General features: G+C 47.0%; 1 protein-coding gene across 1 annotated transcript in view; it reads left to right on the top strand.

The window, feature by feature from the left end:
- Positions 1–2,178: 2,178 nt before the first annotated feature.
- Positions 2,179–19,613, top strand: part of SFRP1 (secreted frizzled related protein 1) — a 59,578-nt gene continuing 42,143 nt past the window's right edge. Inside the window, exon 1 of the mRNA XM_060787515.2 lies at positions 2,179–2,800. Coding sequence (XP_060643498.2) covers positions 2,239–2,800 — 562 coding nt within the window. The 5' untranslated portion in view covers positions 2,179–2,238. The remainder of the gene's footprint in view (positions 2,801–19,613) is intronic.

Raw genomic sequence — 19,613 nt, 5'->3', positions numbered from 1 at the left:
CAAGACTCATCTCCAAACTTTTCAAGCTGCTTTCTGAACCTTCTCCAACTGGAGCTTGAGAACTTCTTTCCCTAGTTCTTACTACCTTTCTTCTCCAGGATCTGGTCCTTTCTGGGCAAGTGGGGTGGGCACACCTTGAGTTGGACACTCTTGTCATTGTCTCCTCCTTGTTCTTCTTGCAAACTTCCCCAAAGCAGGTAAGCATTTGCTTCTTTAGTTCTCAAGAGTTCTCAAGACTCATCTCCTAACTCTTCAAGCTGCTTTCTGAACCTTCTCCAACTGGAGCTTGAGAACTTATTTCCCAAGGTCTTTCTACCTTTTTCTTCAGGATCTGGTCCTTTCTGGACAAGTGGGGTGGGCACACCTTGAGTTGGACCCTCTTGTTCTTCTCCTTGTTGTCCTTCTCCGTGTTGTCCTTCTCCTTGTTGTCCTCTCCTTGTTCTTCTTGCAAACTTTCCCAAAGAAGGTAAGCATTTGCTTCTTTAGTTCTCAAGAGTTCTCAAGACTGATCTCCTAACTCTTCAAGCTGCTTTCTGAACCTTCTCCAACTGGAGCTTGAGAACTTCTTTCCCAAGTTCTTTCTACCTTCTTCTCTAGGATCTGGTCCTTTCTGGGCAAGTGGGTGGGCACACCTTGAGTTGGACACACTTGTCATTGTCTCCTCCTTGTTCTTCTTGCAAACTTCCCCAAAGCAGGTAAGCATTTGCTTCTATAGTTCTCAAGAGTTCTCAAGACTCATCTCCAAACTTTTCAAGCTGCTTTCTGAACCTTCTCCAACTGGAGCTTTCAGCTTCTTTCCCAAGTTCTTACTACCTTCTTTTCCAGGATCTGGTCCTTTCTGGGCAAGTGGGGTGGGCATTTGCTTCTGTAGTTCTCAACAGTTCTCAAGACTCATCTCCAAACTTTTCAAGCTGCTTTCTGAACCTTCTCCAACTGGAGCTTGAGAACTTCTTTCCCTAGTTCTTACTACCTTTCTTCTCCAGGATCTGGTCCTTTCTGGGCAAGTGGGGTGGGCACACCTTGAGTTGGACACTCTTGTCATTGTCTTCTCCTTGTTCTTCTTGCAATCTTCCCCAAAGCAGGTAAGCATTTGCTTCTATCGTTCTCAAGACTCATCTCCAAACTTTTCAAGCTGCTTTCTGAAACTTCTGCAACTTCTTTTCCAAGTTGTTTTCATCTTCTTCTCCAGGATCTGGTCCCTTCTGGGTAAGTGGGATGGACACGCCTTGGGTAGGACACTCTTACATTGTCTTCTCCTTGTTCTTCTTGCAGGTAATTCTTCTGTAGTTCTCAAGAGTTCTCAAGAGTAATCTCCAAACCTTTCAAGCTGCTTTCTGAACCTTTTCCAACTGGAGCTAGAGAACTTCTTTCCCAAGTTCTTTCTATCTTCTTCTCCAGGATCTGGGCAAATGGGGGGGCACATCTTGGGTAGGACACTCTTGTCATTGTCTTCTCCTTGTTCTTCTTGCAAAATCCCCCAAAGCAGGTATGGTTTGCTATTGCAAATGCTTCTGGAGTTCTCAAGAGTCATCTCCAAACCTTTCAAGCTGCTTTCTGAACCTTTTCCAACTTGAGCTCGGGACCTTCTTTCCCCAGTTCTTTCTATCATCTTCTCCAGGATCTGATCCTTTCTGGGTAATTGGGGTGGGCACACCTTGGGTTGGACACTCTTGTCATTGTCTTCTCCTTGTTCTTCTTGCAAACTTCCCCAAAGCTGGTAAGGTTTGCTATTTCAAATGCTTCTGTAGCTCCCAAGGGTTCTCAAGAGTCATCTTCAAACTTTTCAAGCTGCTTTCTGAACCTTCTCCAACAGGAGTTTGGGAACTTCTTTCCCCAGTTGTTTTGATCTTCTTCTCCAAGATCTGGTCCTTTCTGGGCAAGTGGGGTGGGCACATCTTGGGTTGGATACTCTTGTTTTTGTCTTCTCCTTGTTTCTTGCAAACTTCCCTAAAGCAGGTGAGGTTTGGTTCTGCAGCTCTCAAGAGTTCTCAAGAGTCATCTCCAAACCTTTCAAGTTGCCTTCTGAATCTTCTCCAACTGGAGCTTGAGAACTTCTTTCCCAAGTTCTTTCTATCTTCTTCTCCAGAATCTGGTCCTTTCTGAGCAATTGGGGTGGGCATGCTTTGGGTTGGACACTCTTGTCATTGTCTTCTCTTTTTTCTTCTTGCAAAGCAGGAAAAGGTCAACTCAGGCTCTGAAGCCAACTTCTAAGACTCTTTGGTTGGACTCCCTCTTGCAATGGGCACCTCTCTCCACGCAAGGGATGCTGCTGAAAGGATGCCATGGGCCAGCTTCTTCATGGCGATGGTGGCCATCCCCTTCCTCATCTTCCTAGGCCCCGCCGTGGCCAATGAGTACGACTACGTGAGCTTCCAGTCGGACATCGGCGCCTACCAGACGGGCCGTTTCTACACCAAGCCGCCCCAGTGTGTTGCCATCCCGGCCGACCTCCGCCTGTGCCACAGTGTGGGCTATGACAAGATGGTCCTGCCCAACCTCCTGGACCACGAGACCATGGCCGAGGTCAAGCAGCAAGCCAGCAGCTGGGTGCCCTTGCTGAACAAGAACTGCCACATTGGCACCCAGGTCTTCCTTTGCTCCCTCTTTGCCCCCGTCTGCCTGGACCGGCCCATCTACCCGTGCCGATGGCTCTGCGAGGCCGTGCGGGACTCCTGCGAGCCCGTCATGCAGTTCTTCGGCTTCTACTGGCCTGAGATGCTCAAGTGCGACCAGTTCCCGCAGGATGACGTCTGCATCGCCATGACGGCACCCAATGCCACCGAGGCGTCCAAACCACAAGGTGAGTGGCCCTTTCATGGGAGCTTGGGAAAGCGTTGTAGGCCAGGAGATCCCAAGAGATGAGATGTCCCAACGTGAAAAGTAACCTTCTCCTAGTAGTACTTACTTACTTAGGCGATCCCTCATTGTCCGAGGATGATGGCCTTCCAAGCGTAGGGTCTTGGTGGTGGGTCCATAGGCGGTTGTGGAGACCAAGTCTTAGAATCATAGAATCATTGAGTTGGAAGAGACCTCATGGGCCATCCAGTCCAACCCTATTCTGCCAAGAAGCAGGGAAATTTGCATTCAAAGCACCCCTGACAGATGACCATCCATCCTCTGTTTCAAAGCCTCCAAAGAAGAAGCCTCCACCACACTTCAGGGCAGAGAGTTCCACTGCTGAACACCTCTCACAGTCAGGAAGTTCTTCCTCATGTTCAGGTGGAATCTCCTTTCTTGTAGTTTGAAGCCATTGTTCCATTGTGTCCTAGTCTCCAGGGAAGCAGAACCCAAGCTTGCTCCCTCCTCCTGAGGACTTCCCATCATACTTGTCTCTCATAATGTCTCCTCTCAGCCTTTTCTACTGCAGGCTAAACATGCACGGCTTTTTAAGCCGCTCCTCATAGGGCTTGTTCTCCAGACCCTTGATCATTTTAGTCACCCTCCTCTGGACACATTCCAGCTTAGAATCATCACCTTCCTTAAATTGTGGTACCCAGAACTGGCCACCGTGGGATTCCACATGTGTTCTGACCAAGTCAGAATAGAGCATGGGAAGCATGACTTCCCTGGATCTAGACACTAGATTCCTCTTGATGCAGGCCAAGATCCCATTGTCTTGATCTGCATGTTCTTTCGCAGTGACGACATCGGTTTCCAGGTGGAAGGTAGTCCTGGTCACGGTTGGCTTGACATGCCTTCCTCTTGGCACACTTCTCCGTTTTGCCCCCCACTCATGCCTCTTCGAATTCCACAGCACTGCTGGTCCTGGAGATTAGGACAAGGAACAATGTCTTCAAACTACAAGAGAGGAGATTCCATCTGAACATGAGCAAGAACTTCCTGACTGTGAGAGCCGTTCAGCAGTGGAACTCTCTGCCCTGGAATGTGGTGGAGGCTCCTTCTTTGGAAGGTCTTAAACAGAGGCTGGATGGCCATCTGTCAGGGGTGATTTGAATGCAATATTCCTGCTTCTTGGCAGAATGGGGTTGGACTGGATGGCCCATGAGGTCTCTTCCAACTCTAGGATTCGAGGATTCTATGACTATGAGAGCTGTTCAGCAGTGGAACTCTTTGCCCCGGAGTGTTTTGGAGGCTCCTTCTTTGGAAGCTTTTAAACAGAGGCTGGATGGCCATCTGTCAGGGGTGATTTGAATGCAACATTCCTGCTTCTTGGCAGAATGGGGTTGGACTGGATGGCCCAGGAGGTCTCTTCCAACTCTAGGATTCAAGGATTCTATGACTATGAGAGCTGTTCAGCAGTGGAACTCTCTGCCCTGGAGTGTTTTGGAGGCTCCTTCTTTGGAAGCTTTTAAACAGAGGCTGGATGGCCATCTGTCAGGGGTGCTTTGAATGCAACATTCCTGCTTCTTGGCAGAATGGGGTTGGACTGGATGGCCCACGAGGCCTCTTCCAACTTTAGGATTCGAGGATTCTATGACTATGAGATCTGTTCAGCAGTGGAACTCTCTGCCCCCGAGTGTGGTGGAGGCTCCTTCTTTGGAAGCTCTTAAACAGAGGCTGGATGGCCAGGGGTGCTTTGAATGCAACATTCCTGCTTCTTGGCAGAATGGGGTTGGACTGGATGGCCCAGGAGGTCTCTTCCAACTTTAGGATTCGAGGATTCTATGACTATGAGATCTGTTCAGCAGTGGAACTCTCTGCCCCCGAGTGTGGTGGAGGCTCCTTCTTTGGAAGCTCTTAAACAGAGGCTGGATGGCCATCTGTCAGGGGTGATTTGAATGCAATATTCCTGCTTCTTGGCAGAATGGGGTTGGACTGGATGGCCCATGAGGTCTCTTCCAACTCTAGGATTATATGATTCTATGACTATGAGAGCTGTTCAGTAGTGGAACTCTCTGTCCTGGAGTGTTTTGGAGGCTCCTTCTTTGGAGGCTTTTAACCAGAGGCTGGATGGCCATCTGTCAGGGGTGCTTTGAATGCAACATTCCTGCTTCTTGGCAGAATGGGGTTGGACTGGATGGCCCAGGAGGTCTCTTCCAACTCTAGGATTCTAGGATTCTATGATGTTGTATTTATTGATGTTTTATTTGATGTACTGTGGGCTTGACCTCATGTAAACCGCACCAAGTTCCTTGGGGAGATGGAAGCGGGGTACAAATAAAGTTTATTTATTATTTATTATTATTATTATTATTATTATTATTACTATTATTAATTAGTTGAAGGAGCTCAGTGTGAAATCCCAGGGAACGTTTCCTAAGGCCCCTTCCATATAAAATCCAGATTATCTGCTTTGAACTGGATTATATTGCAGTGTAGAGTCAAATAATCCAGTTCAACTCAGATCATATGAATTACCTGCTTTGAGAATCTGGATTATATGGCAGTGTGTAAGGGCCCTATGCCCAGGTAGACAAGTCCAGGTTTAGATTAATTCTCACTGGATGGTCCCACAGTTCAGATATTTACTTTTGGATGACAATTCCCAGAATCCTCCAGAGAGCATGAAGGAGTTGGAACTCAAATGATCATACAAAAAAAGTAATCGAGTCAAGTTCTGGTTTTGCTCATGAGAGAGAGCTGCTGCTGATAAGCAAATCTGGCAATGTTCTTGCAAGACGTCTTGTGCTTGCAACGAACGAAACCAGGGCAATGGATCATTCATGCAAGCGTGGAATGCCAGACCTTCCCTCTATTGCAGTGTTTCTCAACCTGGGGGTCGGGACCCCTGGAGGGGTCACGAGGGGGTGTCAGAGGGGTCGCCAAAGACAATGAGAAAACACAGTATTTTCCGTTGGTCGTGGGGGTTCCTTGTGCTAAATTTTGCCCAGTTCTATCATTGGTGGAGTTCAAAATGCTCTTTGATTATAGGTGAACTATAAATCCCAGCCACTACAACTCCCAAATGTCAAGGTCTATCTTCCCCAAACCGCACCAGTGTTCACATTTGGGCATATTGAGTATTCGTACCAAGTTTCATCCAGATCCATCATTGTTTGAATCCACAACAATGGACTCTGGATGGAGGTGAACTACAACTCCAAAACTCAAGGTCAATGCCCACCAAACCCTTCCAGTGTTTTCTGTTAGTCATGGGAGTTCTGTGTGCTAAGTTTGGTTCAGTTCCATCATTGGTGGAGTTCAGAATGCTCTGTTATTGTAGGTGAACTATAAATCCCAGCCACTACAACTCCCAAATGTCAAGGTCTATCTTCTCCAAACCGCACTAGTGTCCACATTTGGGCATATTGAGTATTCATGCCAAGCTTGGTCCAGATGCATCGGAGTTCTCTGGATGTGGGTAAACTACAACTCCAAAACCCAAGGTCAATGCCCACCAAACACTTCTGGTATTTTCTGTTGGTCAAGGGAGCTCTGTGTCCAAAGTTTGGTTCAATTCCATCGTTGGTGGAGTTTAGAATGCTCTTTGATTATACAAATCCCAGCCACTACAACTCCCAAATGTCAAGGTCTATCTTCCCCAAACCGCACCAGTGTCCACGTTTGGGCATATTTTCATGCCAAGCTTGGTCCAGATGCATCGGCATTCTCTGGATGTGGGTAAACTACAACTCCAAAACCCAAGGTCAATGCCCACCAAACCCTTCTAGTATTTTCCGTTGGACATGGGAGCTCTGTGTCCAAAGTTTGGTTCAATTCCATCATTGGTGGAGTTCAGAATGCTCTTTGATATTGTAAGTGAACTATAAATCCCAGCAACTACAACTCCCAAATGACAAAATCAACACTCCCCTCAATCCCACCAGTATTTAAATTTGGGCGTATCAAGTATTCGTGCCAAATGAATGAAAATACATCCTGCATATCGGATATTTACAAGATGATTCATAACAGGAGCAAAATTATAGTTGTGAAGTAGCAATGAAAATAATGTTATGGTTGGGGGTCACCACAACATAAGGAACTGTACTAAGGGGTTGCAGCATTAGGAAGGTTGAGAACCACTGCTCTATTGCCATGATGCCTGGGGCTGGTGGGAGTTATATTCCCCAGATATCTGCACGGAACCCATTCGGGGAAGGCTGTTGAGCTCCTTTGTCATTGTGTTGTCGATGACTTTCATGGCCGGAACCACTGGGTTGCTGTGAGTTCTCCCGGCTGCCTGGCCATGTTCCAGAAGCATTCTCTCCTGACGTTTCACCCACATCTTTGCCAAGCATGCTCAGAGATAGTGAGGTTTGTTGGAAAATAGGCAAGTGGGGTTTATATATTTGTGGGTATCCAGGAAACAATCAGGGCCGGCTAACAGTCCCTAACAAATAATTCCCCCAGGCAGGGAGCAGCCAGGCTTTGAAGCTGCAAGGCTAATCAAGGTGACCAATGGCAACATTCACACTTTGCCTCCAACAGACAAGAGTTCTTTCTCCCACTCTGGACATCATTCCACAGATATGTAGACCTCAATTGCCTAGTTTCCAACAGACCTCACAACTGGGTTGTTGTAGGTTTTTTTGGGTTATATGGCCATGTTCTAGAGGCATTCTCTCCTGACGTTTCGCCTGCATCTATGGCAAGCATCCTCATTTCATTTCCAACAGACTTCACTATCTCTGAGGATGCTTGCCATAGATGCAGGCGAAACGTCAGGAGAGAATGCCTCTAGAACATGGCCATATAGCCCAGAAAAACCTACAACAACCCAGTGATTCTGGCCATGAAAGCCTTCAACAAGACCTCACTACCTCTGAGGGTTCTGTGTGCCAAGTTTGGTTCAGGTACATCATTGGTGGAGTTCAGAATGCTCTTTGATTGTAGGTGAACTATAAATCCCAGCAACTACAACTCCCAAATGTCAAGGTCTATTTTCCCCAAACTCCACCAGTGTTCACATTTGGGTATATTGAGTATTTGTGCCAGGTTTGGTCCAGATCCATCATTGTTTGAGTCTATGGATGTAGGTGAACTACAATTCCCAAACTCAAGGTCAATGCCCATCAAACCCTTCCAATATTTTCTGTTGGTCATGGGAGTTTTGTGTACCAAGTTTGGTTCAATTCCATCATTGGTGGAGTTCAGAATGCTCTTTGATTGTAGGTGAACTATAAATCCCAGCAACTACAAGTCCCAAATGACAAAATCAACCCCCCCCCCCAATGTGGGCGTATTGGGTATTTATGCCAAATTTGGTCTAGTGAATGAGAATACACCCTGCGTATCAGATATTTACATGACAATTCAGAACAGGAGCAAAATTACAGTTGTGAAGTAGCAACGACAATAATGTGATGGTTGGGGGCACCACAATATGAGGAACTGTATTCAGGGGTCGTGGCATTAGGAAGGTTGAGTTGCAGCTTTGCAAGGTCTTTTGTCTTCTCTGTCAAAGAATTCTGGTTCCTCACTAAACTACAAACTTCATAATTCCATTGAGTTAACATGGCACCAAACTGCATTAATTCTACAATGTAGATGCGCACAGAGACATGCTAAACTGTTCTTTTGTGTGTGCTGTACAAACCCAACCCTGTTCTTTCCATGCAGTTTCTGCCCGTGGTCCCCTATTCCCTGTTAGAGAAGGAATGCCCAGGGACGCATGCATGTATGTGTCCCTGTAACATGATCGGATTGAGGTGCTTAGTCCAAGGGGGAGGAGAAGAGGGAGAAAGAAAGAAGGAAGGAACGAACGAATGAACGAAAAGGAGGGAAAAGGAGGCTAATCTCTCGCAAGGGATTATTTCCAGAGCTGCTCCAAAGTTTAAAGTCTAAAGATTTATTTTGGTTGCTTAGCCTGTCTCAGCAGTTCTGACTCCCAAAATATTTGTTTCACGCTTATGTATTTTTGTTGTGCTTTTGTGCCTCCAAGGGATTTCAATGCATGGAAACCCTCAGGTCCTGTCTGGTCTTGAAAGCTTCGCAGGATCAGTCCTGGTTAGTACTCGGAAGGGAGGCCACCAAGGAATCCAAGCCATGTATTTATAGCAGTGCTCGCATCTTGGGGGTTTCCAGGTGGAAGGTGGTCCTGATGGGGTTGGCTTGATGCACCTTCCTCTTGGCATGTTTCACCCTTCATTCGTGCCTCTTCAAATTCTGCAGCACTGCTGGTCACAGCTGACCTCCAGCTGGAGCGCTCAAGGGCCAGGGCTTCCCAGTTCTCAGTGTCTATTCCAGAGTTTTTAAAGTTTGGCTTTGGGACTCATCACTGAGCCTGGAATCCCAGGTGGCAGTGGCCAGGGGAGTGTTCGCACCATTAAAACTTGTGCGCCAGCTGCGCCCGTACCTTCAGAAGTCAGACGTGGTCACAGTGGTCCATGCTCTCGTTTCATTAAGGATAGACTACTGCAATGCAGTACAACACCGCCTGAGCTCTGCGAGTGCAGCATTTTTCCGAATGAAGCAGAGAGTGAGGACCGAGATATCCGCAGGGAGACCAAGGTGCTTGTTTATAAAGCTATTGTTTTCCCAACCCTGCTATATGCCTGCAAGAAGTGGACTGTCTACAGATGTCAACATTGAGACTGAATTACAACACTGCCTGAACTCTGTGAGTGTAGCATTTTTCCGAATGAAGCAGAGAGTGTTTGAGGACCGGGACATCCGCAGGGAGACCAAGGTGCTTGTTTATAACACTATTGTCCTCCCAACCCTGCTATATGCCTGCAAGATGTGGACTGTCTACAGACACCACACTCAACTCCTGAATGATTCCATCAGCATTGCTTCCCAAAAAATCCTGCAAGTGCAGCTTTTTTCCGAATGAAGAAGAGAGTGTTTGAGGATCGGGACATCCGTAGGGATACCAAGGTGCTTGTTTATAAAGCTATTGTCCTCCTAACCTTGCTATATGCCTGCGAGACATGGACTGCCTACAGACATCACACTCAACCCCTGAACGATTCCATCAGCGTTGCTTCCCAAAAAATCCTGCAAGTGCAGCTTTTTTCTGAATGAAGCAGAGAGTGTTTGAGGACCGGGACATCCGTAGGGATACCAAGGTGCTTGTTTATAAAGCTATTGTCCTCCTAACCCTGCTATATGCCTGCGGGACGTGGACTGTCTACAGACATCACACTCAACTCCTGAACGATTCCATCAGCGTTGCTTCCCAAAAAATCCTGCAAGTGCAGCTTTTTTCTGAATGAAGCAGAGAGTGTTTGAGGACCGGGACATCCGTAGGGAGACCCAGGGGCTTGTTTATAAAGCCATTCCCCTCCCAACCCTGCTATATGGTATATGCTATATGCTAAATGGTTTCCTGATGGCTCTTGGGGAATTTCCCACCTCCTTGGCTAGCGACTCTTGTCGATGCTTTGGTCTCTCACTGGGACAGTGAGATGACTAGGGCAATTGATACAATCGCTCGGGAACACCCCCTCTTGAGTAACCGAGCTAAACCTGTGCCTTGGTTTACTGAGGAGCTGGCAGCGATGAAGTGAAAGAAGAGGAGGCTAGAGTGCGTGTGGCGCCAGAAACCTACCAAAACAGCCCAAACACATCTGAATGCCTACGATGTGGCAATAGCGGCGGCACAGAAATTATTTCTTGCTGCCAATATTGCATCTGCGAAGAACCATCCGGCTGAACTATTCCGAGTCGTCAGTTGTTGTTCATTCGTTCAGTCGTCTCCGACTCTTCGTGACCTCATGGACCAGCCCACGCCAGAGCTCCCTGTCGGCCGTTACCACCCCCAGCTCCCTCAAGGTCAGTCCAGTCACTTCAAGGATGCCATCCATCCACCTTGCCCTTGGTCGGCCCCTCTTCCTTTTTCCTTCTACTTTCCCCAGCATAATTGTCTTCTTGAGGCTTTCCTGTCTCCTCATGATGTGGCCAAAGTACTTCAACTTTGTCTCTAGTATCTTTCCCTCCAGTGAGCAGTCGGGCTTTATTTCCTGGAGGATGGACTGGTTGGATCTTCTCGCAGTCCAAGGCACTCTCAGAACTTTCCTCCAACACCACAGCTCAACTGTAAAATCTGCCGAAAAGCGAGATCACTGATGACTCGGTGGCTCGCTGTGAAGCAGTTGCTCGATGCTTTGCAGATTAAGTTTCGCTGATTCGGTCTGATTTCGACGCCATATTAACAGCAGTCTCTGAGGATGTAACGAGAGCATCTGCTTGTCCGGTTTTATTGGATTCATTTCAATTGGTTCAGCTTGAGGATGTGGACAGGATCCTTGGAGAAGTGAGACCTACCACATGCATCCTAGACGCCTGCCCATCCTGGCTGATAAAAGAAGCCAGAGGGGGTTTGGCAGAGTGGGTGAAGGTGGTGGTTAATGCCTCCTTACAGGAGGGAAAGTTTCCAGCGACCTTAAAACAAGCTGTTATAAAACCGCTGTTGAAAAAACCATCACTGGACCCCACTCAATTAGACAACTATCGGCCAGTTTCCAATCTCCCCTACTTGGGCAAAGTCATGGAACGTGTGGTGGCAACACAAATCCAGGGATTTCTGGTAGACACTGATTATCTAGATCCGGCACAGTCTGGCTTTAGGCCGGGACATGGAACTGGTGGAATTGGACCAAACTTGGCACACAGAACTCCCAATATCTTCAAGTTTGAATACTGGTGGGGTTGGAGGGACTGATATTATAATTTGGGAGTTGTAGTTGCTGGGATATATAGTTCACCTGTAATCAAAGAGCATTCTAAACTCTACCAACAATGGAATTGGACCAAACGTGGCACACAGAACTCCCAATACACTCAAATCTAAATACTGGTGTGGTTGGAGGGATTGATATTATCATTTGGGAGTTGTAGTTGCTGGGATATATAGTTCACCTGTAATCAAAGAGCATTCTAAACTCTACCAACAATGGAATTGGACCAAACGTGGCACACAGAACTCCCAATACACTCAAATCTGAATACTGGTGGGGTTGGAGGGATTGATATTATCATTTGGGAGTTGTAGTTGCTGGGATATATAGTTCACCTGTAATCAAAGAGCATTCTAAACTCTACCAACAATGGAATTGGACCAAACGTGGCACACAGAACTCCCAATACACTCAAATCTAAATACTGGTGTGGTTGGAGGGATTGATATTATCATTTGGGAGTTGTAGTTGCTGGGATATATAATTCACCTGTAATCAAAGAGGATTTTAAACTCCACCAGCAATGGAATTGGACCAAACATGGCACACAGAACTCCCAATACACTCAAATCTGAATACTGGTGGGGTTGGAGGGATTGATATTATAATTTGGGAGTTGTAGTTGCTGGGATATATAGTTCACCTGCAATCAAAGAGCATTCTAAACTCTACCAACAATGGAATTGGACCAAACTTGGCACACAGAACTCCCAATACATCCAAATTTGAATACTGGTGTGGTTGGAGGGATTGATATTATCATTTGGGAGTTGTAGCTGCTGGGATATATAGTTCACCTGCAATCAAATAGCATTCTCAACTCCACCAATGATGGAATTGGACCAAACTTGATACACAGAACTCCCATGACCTACAGAAAATACTGGAAGGGTTTGGTGGGCATTGACCTTGAGTTTGGAAGTTATAGTTCACCTATATCCAGAGAGCACTGTGGACGGAACCAACAATGGATCTGGACCAAACTTGGCAAAAATACTCAATATTCTCAAATGTAAACTCTGTTGGAGTTTGGGGAAAATAGTCCTTGATATTTGAGAGTTGTCGTTGCTGGGATTTATAGTTCACCTACAATCAAAGAGCATTCTGAACCCCACCAATGATAGAACTGGGCCAAACTTCCCACACAGAACCCCATGAGCAACAGAAAATGCAATGCAGTCCTGGGAGTTGTAGTTTGGTGAGCCCTCAAAAGAGAAGACTAAAGACTTTGTAAAAATATAACTCCCAGTATCCCACAGCCTTGAGCCATAGTAGGGCCAAACTGCATTAATTATTGTAGAAATCATAAGAATTTGGAAAAGTTACTTTCTGGAATAGTCCGGCTATTATGCCCGGTGGCCATACTGATTGGCAGCAGCATCAGGAGCAACAATGACTATAACATCCATATCCACAATTCTGAAGAGTCATTGGCCCAGTGAATTGCTCCTCTTGCTTGGGGTCGTCATCCGATTCTGTTTTTCTTTCCGAGATCAAAATGTTCTTTTCTTTCAGCAATATTTCTCAGGCTTAGCGAGGCTTTCTATATGCGAGTGCCGTCGGCAGCATTGCAGGAAAGGCTTGTTCTGAGCCAACAAAGCCTTTTGTGTTCTTGCTCTAGCCTGGGCCGGACGTGGGAGTGGGAATGCGAGCTGGTGACCTGCCCTATGCCCTGCCATTGCAATGACGTTGTTGAAGAGCCAGTCTCTTTGCCCACAGATTCTATCCAAAGACCCCCGGCTCCAAACTAGATGGTTCCATTTTGGTTGGGGATGATGGGGGTTGTAGCCTGACACATCTGGAGGTTGCCAAGTGGGGAGAAACTGCTCTATAGAACCAGGCACTTGTTTACTGTGGTGTCTTTGTAGTCTGGGTGCATCTAAGGTAAAGCAAAGGTAAAGGGTTTCTCCTAACATTAAGCCCAGTCGTGTCCGACTCTGGGGTGTGGTGCTCATCTCCATTTCTAAGCCGGAGCCGGCGTTGTCAGTAGACACCTCCAAGGTCATGTGGCTGCCATGACTGCATGGAGCGCCATTACCTTCCCGCTGGAGTGGCACCTATAGATCTACTCACATTTGCATGTTCTAGGTGCTCTTACTGCCTATGACAGGGAAAACCAGCTGATCCCCAACCCATAGACCTGTCAGCGGCTTATGATACTGTGAACCACCGCCTCCTCCTGAGAAAAATGTATAATATCACAAAGGACAACCACCTCACCCGCCTCATAGGAAACCTGCTACAAAACAGGAGCTTTTTTGTTGAGTTCCAGGGCCAGAGAAGCAGATGGCGGAAACAGAAGAACGGCCTGCCTCAGGGGAGCGTGCTTGCTCCATCCATGTTCAACATCTACACAAATGACCAGCCACTGCCAGAAGGGACAGAGAGCTCCATCTATGCTGATGATCGTGCCATCACTGCTCAAGCAGCGAGCTTTGAGATGGTTGAACAGAAGCTCTCCAAAGCTCTAGGTGCCCTTACTACCTATTATAAGGAAAACCAGCTGATCCCTAACCCATCTAAAACACAGGCATGTGCTTTTCATCTCAAGAACAGACAAGCATCCCGAGCTCTGAGGATTATTACCTGGGAAGGAATCCCACGGGAGCATTGCAGCGCACCCAAATATCTGGGAGTCACTCTGGACCGTGCTCTTACCTACAAGAAGCACTGCCTGAACATCAAGCAAAAAGTGGTTGCTAGAAACAATATCATACGAAAGCTGACTGGCACAACCTGGGGATCACAACCAGATACAGTGAAGACATCTGCCCTTGTGCTGTGCTACTCTGCTGTTGAGTACGCATGCCCAGTATCGAACACATCTCACCACACTAAAACAGTGGATGTGGTTCTTAATGAGACATGCCGCATTATTACGGGGTGCCTGCGCCCTACACCACTGGAGAAATTACCCTGTCTAGCCGGTATTGCACCACCTGACATCCGCCGGGAAGTGGCAGCCAATAGTGAAAGGACCAAGGCAGAGGCATCTCCAGCTCATCCCCTGTTTGGGTATCAGCCAGCACGTCAACGACTTAAATCAAGACATAGTTTTCTAAGATCTACAGAGACACTCGCTGGAACACCTCAGCAAACGAGAGTCCAAAAGTGGCAGGCTCAAACCCAGAACCTCAACCAATGGCTGATACCAAATGAGAGACTCCCCCCTGGGCACACAGAAGACTGGGCGACTTGGAAGGCGCTGAACAGACTGCGCACTGGCACCACGAGATGCAGAGCCAATCTCCAGAAATGGGGCCACAAAGTGGAATCCTCGACATGCGAGTACGGAGAGGAGCAAACCACTGACCACCTGCTGCAATGCACCCTGAGCCCAGCCACATGCACAATGGAGGACCTTCTTGCAGCAACACCGGAGGCACTCCAAGGGGCCAGAGACATTTAACCAACTACCAAACTCACACATTTTGTATTTTCTCTGTTTGTTTGTTTGCTTTGTTCTGTTAGAAATGTAATATAATTGACTGGATGCCCTGACACGAGAAATAAAATTTGCATGTTTTCGAACTGCTAGATTGGCAGAAGCTGGGGCTGACAGCGGAAGCTCATGCCGCTCCCCGGATTCTAACCTGTGACCTTTAGGTCAACAAGCTCAGCAGCTCAGGGCTTTAACCCACTGCACCACTGGGGGCTCCCTGGGTGCATCTGCATTTCAGAAATAATGCAGTTTGACACCACTTCCAGTCAGACTTATGGAGTCATCATAAGTCAAGAGGTGACTTGAAGGCACATATACATGGTATATAATATTGGAGGGATGTGTGATGTGTTTTAACCTAATAGCTCTCCAGGGCTGGGTGCTAGAGTCCCTAAAAATATTGAAAAAAAGAAAATTGTTGACTTTATGGCAACCATCTGTTGTTTAGCTGGTTTAAATGGGGAATCCTTAGTGTTGGTAAATACGTTCCCAAGCTTCCTTTCTTGGTAGACACGCATTCGGCATATTCGTCCCAAATCTATTTGTTGTCTAGGATCAGAGTGTGGTGCATAATTCCTTGATTAACTTTTGCACCTGAAAAATCATCTTCAGACAGTTGCTCTGAGAAAAGACTGCGAAGGGCCTCTCCCAGGAATGTGGCCTTGTGAATCTTCCTGAGACAGCTCAGGCCTCTCGTCTAAGCTTAACGCAGGACCAGGCAAACCCTCATCCCCATTACCAACAGACTCAGGCCCACCGTCAGGAGCATCATCCTCATTCCTATAATGAACATCAGACACGATCACAGGCTGTTTAGCAGGCTGACTTGCAACACTAGTTGTGCTGTACCAGGAGCTCCACCTTCTTTTCCTTTCTATTGAGTGTTTGCATCTATTCCAAATTTCCATGCATTTTGCAATAAGGTGGCTTCCCTTGGCTTGCATTCATAGGGCCAATGACCCATCAGTTATCATTATGTTCTTTAGTTCTGCCCCCTTTTCTGAGTTAAGGAGGGAAACATGGGACCTCTAGTTCAGGTAACACAGAGAAGCCTTTCATACAGGACGTGAATTAGTTCCACCTGTAGAAAGCTTCGTCTTTTACAGCTTTGCTGGGGGGATCCAGTCCCACAGCTCTACAGAGAACTACAGCATAGCCTTTCTTGGGGAATATAGTCCCACAACTCCACAGCCAGCCTTCGCTGGGAATTGAAAGCCTTCTTTCCTCTTGGAAATCTCCTAAAGGACTCTGTTTGGTAAGGACCACTCGCGGCAGCCATAATGCAATTTGGACAGGGTGTAGGGGCCTAGATTGCCCAGGGAGGAGTCAAGGATTTCCCTTGTAGGAGGAAGAAACAGTTTATGAAGATAGTTGCCTGTCCCTTGTGGACAAGATTTAAGCAAGCCACCCCTTGAAGTATTTGTTTGATTTATTGAAGATTTAAGCAACAATAAAAACTTTGTTGAACTTGCTAAGTCTTTAAAAGAACTTTGTGTGGGGAAATCCGAAAGGCCTCGCAGCCGAGGCACCCCCGGCGTCCCATTGAGCATTCAGAAAACACGTCCTGTCTACAGACTCTTTCACAGGCCCAGCGCATGACAGCACACTAGTGGCGCAACAGGTTAAGCCACTGAACGGTTGAATCTGCTGACCTAAAGGTTGGCAGTTCGAAATCATGGGTCGGGGTGAACTCCAATTGTTAGCCCTAACTCCTGCCAATCTAAATGTGCAAATGTGAGTAGATGAATAGGTATCGCTTTGGTGGGAAGGTAACAAAGGCGGCCGAGCAGCCATTCCGACAACACAACCAGGAGGTGTCTATAGACCAGGGGTCCCCAAACTAAGGCCCGCGGGCCACACCTGGCCCCCCGGGGGCATTTATCCGGCCCGCGAGGGGCACTGGGCCGCCACACCTCTTGGTCTTCTCCCGGTTGGGTTGGTGCAGGAAGTGCTTGCCCAGGGGACAATGGAGGGAGCGTGCTTCCTCTGCACTGGCCCTCTTCCCCCCACAAGCTTGTCAGTGTCCCCTGGGTGGGCGCTTCCTACACTGGTGCCAGGAGCATGCATCCAAGGCCAGTGTAGGGAGTGTGCAAATGCGCGGGAAGAGAGCGGGGGGGAGAGAGTCAACACAAGTGTTAGCACACGGGGAAGAGGTGGCCGCGGGGGTGCTCCCTGCCTCGAGGGGCAGCCCGGTGGCTCAGAGGCCATGGCGATGGACGGTGCGCCTCTCCTGGGGGCTGTGCCAGCACTCCTCTCCAAAGAGGCTTCCCCCAGCAGCTGTGCCTCGAGGCAGTAGGAGAGAGCCCTGTGGTTTTGCTGACAGAGCTGAAGCAATTAAAGGTACTGCAAATCCCATAATCTGCTGAAGATCCTACTTCAAAGTCATGGGACTTCTGTATGCCAAGTTTGGTTCAGATCCATTTTTGGAGGAGCTCAGAATGCTCTTTGATGGCTGGTGAACTATAAATCCTCAGAACTGCAATTCCCAAATGTCACGATCTCTTTCCCCCAAACCCCTCCTGCTTTAAAGAATAGTAATGATGTTTAATTGTATTGTAATGTTTCATATATTTGTAGAGTTAAAATTGTATTGAAATGTAAGCTGTTTTGGCCCCTTCCACACAGCTGTATAAAATCCACACTTAACTAGCTTACATGGCAGTGTGGACTCTGACAATGCAGTTGAAAGCAGATATTGTGGATTATCTCCCTTGATATTCTGGGCTATATGGCTGTTTGGAAGGGCCCTTTCAGACAGGCCCTATATCCCAGGATCTGATCCAAGGTTTTCTGTTTATCCCAGATTATCTGGCAGTGCAGACTCATATAATCCAGTTCAAAGCAGATAACCTGGGATGAAATCCTGGGATATAAGGACAGTGTGGAAGGTGTCTAGGGGCCCTTCCAGACAGGCCCTATATCCCAAGATCTGAGCCCCAGATTTTCTGTTTATTCCAGATTATCTGGCAGTGCAGACTCATATAATCCAGTTTAAAGCAGATAACCTGGGATGAAATCCTGGGATATAAGGACAGTGTGGAAGGTGTCTAGGGGCCCTTCCAGACAGGCCCTATATCCCAAGATCTGAGCCCCAGATTTTCTGTTTATTCCAGATTATCTGGCAGTGCAGACTCATATAATCCAGTTCAAAGCAGATAACCTGGGATGAAATCCTGGGATATAAGGACAGTGTGGAAGGTGTCTAGGGGCCCTTCCAGACAGGCCCTATATCCCAAGATCTGAGCCCCAGATTTTCTGTTTATTCCAGATTATCTGGCAGTGCAGACTCATATAATCCAATTTAAAGCAGAAAACCTGGGATCAGATCCTGGAATATAGGGCCTGTCTGGAAGGGCCCACAGTCTCCTTGTGGAGACAAAAAGTGGTGTATAAATAAACGTAATGATAAAATTGTAGAACAGAAATCTGTTCCTGGTTTGAAAGTGTTGTTTTCTTTTTAATTTTGTGGCCCTTATTTTGAAAGTAGTAGTTCTTATCCAGAAACTTTGTGTGCCTGCCACAAACTATGATGGCAAGAGGTTATGGGAGTTTGGCCAATAGGCTGATCAGTTAAACATATTCATGTGTTCCCTGTTGTTATAGTAAGCCTGTTACCCATGCTACGACATGCTTGAAGTCAACATTTCATTTATTTGTAATTAGAAATAAATGTTTCACAATATATAAAATAAATGTTTCACAATATTCCCGTGTAAACTATAGTCCGGCCCCCCAACAGTCTGAGGGACAGTGAACTGCCCCCCCATTCAAAAAGTTTGAGGACCCCTGCTATAGACAATAGGTTCCTTGGCTTGGAAATGGAACAAGAGCACCTCCCCATGTTTGGAGTTGAGCACCACCTCCAGAAGCCGGAGGTGAAAGGGGAAGCTTTTACCTTGGTTCTGTGTATGTTGTTGTTATTCTACTGTATTAAAGGCACTAAATGTTTGTCTATCTGTGGACCTTGTAATCTGCTCTGAGTCCCGTTTGGGGAGATAGAGCAGAATATAAATAAAGTGTTTTGTCGAAGGCTTTCATGGCCGGAATCACTGGGTTGTTGTAGGCTTTTTAGGGCAATCTAGGCCCCTACACCCGGTCCAAATTGCGTTATGGCTGCCATGAGTGGTCCTTACCAAACAGAGTCCTATATGGCCATGGTCTAGCGGCATTCTCTCCTGATGTTTTGCCTCCATCTATGGTAAGCATCCTCAGAGGTAGCGAGGTCTGTTGGAACTAGGAAAAAGGGTTTGTATATCTGTGGAATGACCAGGGTGGGACAAAGGACTCTTGTCTGATGGAGCTAGGTGTGAATGTTTCAACTGACCACCTTGATTAGCATATAATGGTCTGACAGTTCCTGGAGCAATCTTTTGTTGAGAGGTGATTAGATGTCCTTGTTTGTTTCCTCTCTGTTATTGTACTGTTGCAATTTTAGAGTTCTTTAATACTGGTAGCCAGATTTTGTTCATTTTCATGATTTCCTCCTTTCTGTTGAAATTGTCCACGTGCTTCTTGTGGATTTCAATGGCTTATCTGTGTAGTCTGACATGGTGGTTGTGAGAGTGGGCCAGCATTTATGTGTTCTCAAATAATATGCTGTGTCCAGGTTGGTTCATCTGGTGCTCTGCTATGTCTGCAGTGCCTTC

Source organism: Anolis sagrei, chromosome 7, assembly GCF_037176765.1.
Source record: "Anolis sagrei isolate rAnoSag1 chromosome 7, rAnoSag1.mat, whole genome shotgun sequence".
Taxonomy (NCBI): Eukaryota; Metazoa; Chordata; class Lepidosauria; order Squamata; family Dactyloidae; genus Anolis; species Anolis sagrei.
This window is presented reverse-complemented; position numbering and strand designations above follow the sequence as displayed.